We start from the raw sequence: 9,233 nt of genomic DNA, 5'->3' as shown, positions 1-9,233 counted from the left end.
CGTATCGCCATTTTAGTTTTGAAAAGAACAAAAGAAAATGATAAAAAATTCAAAAAATAAAATCCTTTGAGATGTAGTTATATTACTACATCTACTAGTTAGAAAAATTTAAAAACTTAAATTTGGACATGTTTTGCAAAAAGTGTAGGGAAAAAGTAAAACGGCTATAACTTTTGCATACGATGTCGGAAAAAATGTATAATGTATCAAAATGTTCAGCACGAAAATCCGCATCCTATTTTGACCGCCGTAGGCCTGTTTGCAAATTTTTAGAATCCTCAGATTCTAAAAGGAAAACAAGTTATGCTCAAATTTCAGTTTTTTTTAATTTTGGTTAAATCTGGTCAAACTATGGTCAAACTACTTATTCAAGAAGTATTAGTGTTACTAAATAATTATTCAAGAATATTAGTGTTACTAAATAATTATTTCAGCTTTTTTGAATTTTGGTCAAATCTGGTCAAACTGTGGTCAAACAATGGTCAAACTACTTATTCAAGAAATATTAGAGTCACTAAATAATTATTGTTTTCTAGAATAATAGTTTCAAACTCAAACAGTGAAACGTGTGACTTCGAGGCTCAAGCTAAACTCCCGAGGGTTAATAGGATTGACATCTTATTATTGTCAGGAAAATAACAAGTGTAGACTTGGAAACTAGAGGGAATAGAACTCGGAAGTTAAGCGTGCTCAGGCCGGAGTAGTGATAGGATGGGTGAACGGCCGAGAAGTTAGACGATTTGGAATAATTGAGGGGTGATTAGAGAATATAGATTATAGATTAAATTGAATAGTGATGAGGGGTGATTAGAGATTAAATTATAAAATAATTCAGAAATTTAAAAATCAAGAAAAAATTCATTTTTTTTTCAAAAATAGTCCCGGCTGGTGTTAGACTAAAAGTGGAGCTCCAGACAGTGGCCACGTCGAGGGCCTTTAGTCCCGATTCGTATAAGAACCGAGACTAAAGGGAGGGGGGCTTTAGTACCGACCCTTTAGTTCCGGTTCCAGAACTGGGACTAAAGGCCCATTTTCTACTAGTGCGGGAGGAGCGCCTGTAGTTAGGCCTGGGGATGTAGCCATGATGGTGAACCTCGTTAACAAATCTCGGTGCCGTGTTCGTGTAATTGCTTGGTCCTCGGATGATCGACTATGTGCATCGGATTAATTCTAACAAGTTCGACTCCGAGAAGTTTTCTGTGGCTTCTTCTAGATCCTTGTGAGACACTTTGAGAAATTCCTTTCCAAAAGGAAGCTGCGATGCAGACTCCCTTGTTCTCTTCCACTCGGTGAGTACAGAGTATATCCGTATGGTGAGTATCGAGTATATCAGTATGGCTAATGCTAGGATCAATATTTTGATCAGATAATATTGCCTTGCTGATTTCAGAGAACTAGCATGACATGAGGCCATATGAAGGTTTGGTGCTCCTCCGTAGAGCCCCCAATCGCCACATAGTGAAATTGCTGAAGTGTCTTCAAATACACCATTTTCTTGGCATTTCCCCCCCTTGGAGATGGTTGTAGGATATGTCTAGCATTCTGAGTTGTTGAAGATCATTAAGTTTGAATGCCATGGTTCCCGACAGATTGTCGTGGGGAAGTTTGAGCATGTTGGAGTTTCCCCTATTAGCATGTTCTGGCCCGTTTGGATAGTTACAAAATTATGACATTGATCTGAATTGTTTGGTACTTATTTGTCAGGTAAGATTGTTAGATGAAACCTGCAGAGGTATGCTACCTTGGATTACTAAGTCATACAGTCCATGGAGTGTTGGGCCAACCGACACTTTTTAGTTGTGTCTGGTTTGGTCTGGTTTTCAGAAATATCTAAGTCATACAGTCCTTGGATTAATAAGTACCTGCAGAGGTACTTATTTCCCGACATTGATCATAATGTCTGTTTTGGTCTGGTTTTCAGAAATATCCATCATACAGTCCAGAGTTGGAAATCAATCTAAGCCCTGCACAGTTTAGCATCGCTGTTGGAGTGTTGGGCCAACCGACACTTTTTAGTTGTGCGCTGCAACAGTTTTGGCACGTGGGATTAAATCATTCCTGCTAAAGAATATGGGGTTAAATCGAGAAATACGTGACCAAAATGTTTAGAGCTGTTAAGATCAGAAGTCCATGGTATATTTTTTTTGAGATAGCTCACACCATGTCACCATCCATGCCCAATAGTGAAGTCCGATGGTTGATATGTGGTTAAGACTGCACCATTGACTGGTCAAGACTGTAATCATCGCTTTCTTTGGCTGCGGCGCCTCATTGACTGGTCAAGACTGTCATCCCATGGGTTGTGCTGGACAAATATCTTCCGAACAATCCAACTGCTGAAGAACCTACCAGTTTTTATATTTTATTTTTGCCAATGAACACCTACCAGTTAAATTTGTCTTGCTAACATCCACACAAGTCACGACCAGAACCTGATCTCCTATGTACTATGGCACTGCCCTTTCAATGTCCCCCACAAGATTGATCTTGCCTATGTGTGCATATCAATAATGCTAAATGTACAAAGAGTTATACGCTGACTAGAATTCTTTCTTTCTAACTAACCTCTCAACTCATCAGTTTGTAAATCCCGTATAACTCTATTACTCGTGTGCATATACACTTCTGTTTCTCATATAGCCAGCCAGACGTTTTTCCCTTCTCCCCTGCAACACGTTTGCCCTTGGAAATTGAGTGGTGCTGAGCACACTTGGGTCGGGTCAATCTTAGTCCCCTAGCAGTCGCATCACGTCCCTTCAACAATTAATGGTTAAGACTTGTCCCTCGGGTTCTCTCCTCAATTGTTTTTCTCTTTTGAGATTTCTATCCTCCATTCCCCATGGTCTCCTACCGTAATAATAATAGTAGTAACAGCAGCAGTAGTAGTTTCAATGTCTCTGGCCAGCTTGCTCTTGCTGCTGTGTGTATCTTTCTTTCTTATGGCAGCCACTAAACCAGGCGTGCAAGCAGAAGGCTGCTCACCCGAGCGATGTGGCAACCTGACCATTGCTACCCCGTTCGGGCTCGTCTCGGGGTCGGAGGAGAACACATGTATGCAGCTGGGTTTCCAGGTCCACTGTACTGACGGTGTCCCGTACCTCGGGTACCACTCTGGATACGGACTCCAGATCCTCAACATCTTCCCCGACAACGGCTCCATGGTTGTTTCTGACATCCTCAAGCTCGGGGACTTCAACAGTTCGAGCCGCCAAGGTTGCCATGTCCCCATGGCCAACGCCGCCACCAAAATTGAGCCTCCATTCTCAATAAGCCCCCTAAACCAGAACCTCATCTTCTACAATTGCGCCAAGCCGCCACCAGCCCGAGCTGGGCTGGTGGAGACGATGTGCGGGAACAACACCTTTGTCCGCGCGGGAGGGTGGTACAACGCGACAGGCGGGATGAACAGCGGATACGCTTTGGAGGGCTGCAACACCACCGCCGTGCCGGTGCTGGTGCCTTCTGGCGAGGCGAACGCCGGAGACTACGCGGAGCTCATCAGCAATGGCTTCCTCCTCACATGGCAGCCGCTGCCTTCCGCTGGTGGTAGTGGTAAGCTCACTCATCAAATAATTGCTAGTATTAGGCGGGTTCCATTCTCGTCCACTACTTTGCAGATTTCCATTACTCCTCAATGTGCTGTTTCTTGTCATTGTAACCACCAAGGATTTGGTTACTAGGCTGAGAATTTGGTTGCCGCCCCGTAACCACGAATCTCGGTACCCCATGAGAATCCTCTTACCCAGCAAAAAATTCTGAAGTTTTGAATTTGACTGAATGTTAATTGAGTTTTGTTTGAAATCAAAATTCATTCAAAAATATTTGTCCAATATATTCGGGTTACCACGGTAACCAGAGAAATCTCGGTGCCCCATGAGATTTTTTTCCTTCAGAATCCAAAACCTTGGTAACCACTCGCTCACATGTGGTGAGGGCAAAGGTTCCCTTGACAGCTCCCTGCATGGACACATTCTACCGGCGTGCCCTCCTCCTCACCTCCATTTATTTGTATTGGTACCATCCACGCAATAGGTTACCACTTCACCAGAACTCCTATCTCTCCAATGTCCCCAACCTGCAGCCGCCTGTTGCTGCTTCTGTGCATATCTCTCTCTTGCATCGCAGCCATTAAACCTGACGCACAAGCACAAGAAGGCTGCTCGTCCGAGCGATGCGGCAACCTGACCATCTCTTCTCCGTTCGGGCTCGTCTCGGTGTTGGAGGAGAACAGGTGCGCTCAACTCGGTTTCCAGGTCCACTGCACCAATGGCACCCCGTACCTTTGGTACTATGAGCCCGGGTTCGGGCTCCAGATCCTCAACATATTCTACAGCGACGGCTCCTTGCTCGTCGCCGATATCCACAAGCTAGGAGACTTCGAAAGTTCAAGCCACGAACGCTGCCATGTTCCGGTGACAAACACCTCCTCCAAACTTGGGCATCCGTTCTCGATTAGCAACTTGAATCAGAACATCATCTTCTACAACTGCACCAAGGCGCCGCCGTTGGAGACCGTAAGACGAGCAGGGCTTGTGGAGACGGTATGCCGTAATAACACCTTTGTCCGCACAGGAGGGTATTACAGTGAGAGGGACGGCGCCTATGCTTTAGAGGGATGCAATGCTATCTTCCTTCCGGTACTGGCAGCATCCGGCGAGGCGAACGCAAGTGATTATGAGGGGCTAATCAGCGATGGCTTCCTCCTGACATGGCGGCAGCCGCCTGCTGGTAGTGGTGAGCTCACTCTATCGTCATTTTTTTTCTTCTAAAAAGGGGATTACCCCGGCCTCTGTATCACATGATACACACAACCATAAAATACTTTTCTGGGCAGCTACTGGGCGCCATGTGCTAGATGCATATATACTAGGATCAAATGCATCGACGAAACATTTTTTTTTCTCATTTAGTCTAGATGGTCGAAATGCTTGCCATTGCGGTCTGAGCCCCCAGTTCAAACAAGCTTGAGCATGTAGAATTGGTTTGAAATAAAAATATGAAGTACATCTAATTAAAATGACTAGTCAGTTATTTTGAAGCACAAAATGACTAGTGAGATATGAATTATTTATTCCTAGAAAAAGAGAGGTGTGACCTGTCACAGTCGGTCATTGCTAGTGGGGAAATGTCATGGTCGTTCCCATCTGTGCACTCCACACAAATATATATCTACCAATCAAGATTTTGCGATCACCGGAAAAAAAATGATAAGCCGGCGACAATGACGCTTTGACTGTGGACACTTGCAGCAGTTGTTAGACTTCTTGGCATGATACTAGTGACGTAGATTAACAAGGCTTCCAAAACTCCTTATTACCTTCTCGTCTCACATGCATCAAACTTTCATGATAATGCGTTTGATATACGGTCCAATAAAATCAAATACATCACTGTTCCCACAATCATCTAGAAATGAAATCTAAACAGGCGAATATCTCATATTAATTATTGTATCAAAACAAAGATAGACATGTAATTCAGGCACATCACTACCTTGTGATGTATCCCTTTTTTTTCTGTATATTTCGTTGGCAGATGTTTAAGATTATAATATGGTGTGTGTGGGCGCGTGAGCGCGCTTCCTTTTAAGAAGCCAACCGATATCGTACTACCATGGACATGTTGCTTTTGAACTAAATATTATGTGATATTTCAGGTATCAAGAGGATTAGCAAAAGGATACTAATACTAATAGGTATGATAAACTTTCACAATACTTTCATATGTGACTGTTTAAATGTGATTGATTAATCAGGGTTAATGTTTTTCTATGTTACTAGTTTTATAATTTTATCTTGCCTATAAGCATTGAACTTTGTTTCTAAAATTAAAATTCGAAACAAGCAACTCTCTATTCGGGCATGATACAACACTGGTCATTTTCAAGCAAATCTATGACCTTTACCTTGTTCCTACCTTTTCCGCCTCGTACTCTTTCAGAAGGAAAACTTACATGTTTGAAACTACTGATGGTGTTACAAATTTAACTGTCTATATAATGACTTGTGATATATAGAAGTGATTAACATCTGCTTCAATGACAGTTTCAGCAGCAGTTTCAGCCTTGCTCTTTCTATGCATTTGTGTGATGATGCGGCATCCTAAGGGGAAAAGACTATGGTCTCGCAGCAAAAGAACTAGCAGCGGCACTGAAAGGAATTACGAGGCCATGATATTATCATATGGATCACTAGCCCCCAAAAGGTACACGTACTCACAGGTAATGAAGGTAACATCTTCTAGCAATCATGAGCTTGGAAAGGGTGGTTATGGTGTGGTTTTCAAAGGAAGACTACATGACGATCGACTTGTTGCCGTGAAATTCTTGCATGACTGCAAAGGAAATGGGGATGATTTTGTGAACGAGGTTATGAGCATTGGGAGAACCTCTCATGTTAATATTGTTAGCTTATTTGGGTTTTGTTTGGAGGGATCAAAACGAGCTCTTATATATGAGTACATGCCCAATGGTTCCCTGGATAGGTATATTTACTCCGAGAACCCCAAAGAAATTTTAGAATGGGAGAGGCTCTATGCGATAGCAATCGGGATTGCTCGTGGCCTAGAATACTTGCACCATAGTTGTAATACACGGATCATTCATTTTGATATCAAGCCACAAAATATCCTTCTAGACAAGGATTTTTGCCCAAAGATTGCTGATTTTGGTCTAGCTAAATTGTGTCATGCAAAAGAGAGCAAGCTTTCAATGACTGGTGCTAGAGGAACAATTGGGTTCATTGCTCCAGAAGTTCACTCTCGGACATTTGGTGTTGTTTCAACCAAGTCAGATGTTTATAGTTATGGAATGATGTTGTTAGAGATGGTTGGGGGCAGGAAAAATGTGAAATCGGTGGCTGAAAAATCGAGCGAAGAATATTTTCCAGATTGGATTTATGACCACCTTTGTCAAGATAATGGACTGCGAGCATGTGAAGTCACAAGTGAAATTGAGGAAATAGCAAAAAAGATGACCTTCATTGGCTTGTGGTGCATACAAGTAGTACCTATGTATCGCCCTACCATAACCAAAGTTCTAGAAATGTTTGAAAGAAGCTTGGATGAACTGGACATGCCACCTAAGCAAAACTTCCATGGACTACTGTAAGATATTTATCCACATATTTATGTTCCTTTATTTAGTTTAAGTGAAGTGACATTTTCAATAACTTGACCTACACATTTATGTCTTGTTCCAGTGACGACTCAGCACACAATATGAGTGTACAAAGTGCAAGTTGTACCATTTCTGAAGACAAGATCCTTGTGAATTCAAAAAAACATTCAATTGTTGCCGGCTCTTTGAGAAAGCAACATGCACTAGATTCAGCAAAGCAATAAAGTTCAATGGTGTATCACTAAACATATTTCATTTATGTACAGACTTGATTTAAGGCTGGCTCTACCTGAAACAAACAAACTAGGATAAATGTATTTTCCAAGTTCCATTAGTCAAAAGCACTGTTTTAAGTTAGAAGGTTATTACTTTGTCCGTGGAACATGTAAAGATTGACGCATAATGAATTCCCACGTTGGTTACAGCTGGGAAGGAGATGCAATGATTTATACCTTTGTGTTCATCATAGATAGGAGTTGATTCTCTTGCACTCGTAACACTGGGTAAATTAATGGTGGAAGGAGCATGCTTACTTTGGTCCTAGGAGCTGCTCTTCACTGTGTAGAGCGGATATCTATTGTAACTTCCCTTTCACCGCGTCTAGGCGCACACAATCTCGCCAGCGACCATTGCCCTAATCCCCTGCCCTGCAGAGCAGCCATTTACGGTGTACTACTGTCCCTCCCTCCGGTTCCGATTAGAGGGCTCAAACCGGCTCCCTACGAGGCGCACCCATTGGCCGATATCCGCTTTTATCTGGAAGCCTCGCGCGACGGCCTCCTCCTCCTCTCCGTCCAGTATAACGAGCTCTGCATCTGCAACCCGACGACTCGACAGCATGCTCCCCTCCACCACCTCCATGGCTTCAGTCCTCTCGAGATGTACCCTCACCACCCTACGGCCGAGTACCGACTGTTGCTGCACCGACAGGGTGAGATTCAACCTGCCATGCACGTTTTCACAATAGGCTCCGGGCAGCCGCCAAGATTGTTGCCGAACCAAGTGGACGATTGCGCCCGACACCTATTCAATGGCAGCATATCATGGTGCAGAAACAGGCTCCTATTCCAAGGTAGCATATACTGGTGCACAGACAGTGGAGGCGTTCCGACGGATCCATGCCCCGGTTGCTCGTCGCGAGGCTAAACTGTTTGAGACGGGCGACATGCTTGGCATCTACTTCTATCACATCGAAAAGGCAGCCGTTGATATCTGGGTGATGCGCGGCTACCAGAGCGAGGTCTGGGATTTCAAGTGTCGGGTTGAATTGCCGCTTGTGCAGATCTGGCAGCAGTGTCAGTGCCTCCCCGACGGAGAGCTCGTGATGGTTGTGCCTGGGGACGACGGTGAGTTGCTCCTTCTCATCAGACTCATGTTTTCTTGAACTCAATAATGGATTAATTTTCCCTCTTGATATATTGTTTATCTTTGTACCTAATAGATTTGTTTATTGACCTAAAGAATTGACTTGTCATTTATTGACATCTTTTTTTAGATATTATCTAGTGCTCTTAATAATACTTAAAAATTTCAGATATACACACGTGTTTCCTGCTGTATGTTTTGTTTAAGCTGATGATGGAATGCGGCTGATTATCCCCAGGACATGATTTTTTTAAGAACTTTCAGAATAATGGGCTTGCAACTTAATGATTTGCCTCATTATCTTGGCAAATGCATGGTTTCGTGTGGATAGAAGACACACATGTGACCATCGTGTAGATGTGTCAATCAGAACCATGAAATACCGGAAAGGTCCAGATAATGGTTGAATGGGACCACAAATGTCACCTTGAATACGTTCAAGGAACTGAAGTGGTTCAGCTTGTATTTTGAGGTGTGAGGGCCTCAAAATTAGCTTTCCCGTGGCACAAGATGTGCACACAAAATCAGAGGATTGAGGAAATTTTGACTCAAGCAAATTATGACCAATGGAATTGTTAGTAATTTTTTTCATCATCCCTATTCCAGGATGGCCTAGGCGATCATGCCAGGTTTGGAATGCGTTAACATTCTGAAAAATTACTTTGTATGCAACATATTCCACGGGTTTGATGTACGTATAGTACAAACCAGACGATAGAGAAGGAATTTTCTCATGTACCTTTTTTCCATA

The 9,233-nt window shown here is 43.0% G+C and overlaps 1 protein-coding gene across 2 annotated transcripts; it reads left to right on the top strand.

The window, feature by feature from the left end:
- Nucleotides 1-2,830: 2,830 nt before the first annotated feature.
- Nucleotides 2,831-7,583, top strand: LOC119319146 (LEAF RUST 10 DISEASE-RESISTANCE LOCUS RECEPTOR-LIKE PROTEIN KINASE-like 2.4). 2 transcript variants are annotated; one of them, XM_037593630.1, is made up of 5 exons: nt 2,831-3,552; nt 4,573-4,734; nt 5,657-5,695; nt 6,045-7,104; nt 7,200-7,583. In XM_037593630.1, the coding sequence occupies exons 1-5, from the start codon at nt 2,892-2,894 to the stop codon at nt 7,339-7,341; spliced, it is 2,064 nt and encodes a 687-aa protein (XP_037449527.1). In that variant the 5' UTR covers nt 2,831-2,891; the 3' UTR covers nt 7,342-7,583. The 2 variants fall into 2 exon arrangements, with proteins under 2 accessions (XP_037449527.1, XP_037449528.1); XM_037593631.1 differs by lacking the exon at nt 4,573-4,734 and having other exon boundaries at nt 2,832-3,552.
- Nucleotides 7,584-9,233: the final 1,650 nt, after the last annotated feature.

The sequence above is a fragment of the Triticum dicoccoides genome, chromosome 6A (assembly GCF_002162155.2).
Source record: "Triticum dicoccoides isolate Atlit2015 ecotype Zavitan chromosome 6A, WEW_v2.0, whole genome shotgun sequence".
Taxonomy (NCBI): domain Eukaryota; kingdom Viridiplantae; phylum Streptophyta; class Magnoliopsida; order Poales; family Poaceae; genus Triticum; species Triticum dicoccoides.
This window is presented reverse-complemented; position numbering and strand designations above follow the sequence as displayed.

Bases quoted from the DNA above. Each gene is read 5' to 3' on its own strand.
- LOC119319146 (XM_037593630.1), top strand. From the start codon at position 2,892: ATGTCTCTGGCCAGCTTGCTCTTGCTGCTGTGTGTATCTTTCTTTCTT. The intron at 3,553-4,572 runs GTAAGCTCACTC...TTGTCCGCACAG, and splicing joins GCCTTCCGCTGGTGGTAGTG to GAGGGTATTACAGTGAGAGG. The intron at 7,105-7,199 runs GTAAGATATTTA...GTCTTGTTCCAG, and splicing joins CAAAACTTCCATGGACTACT to TGACGACTCAGCACACAATA.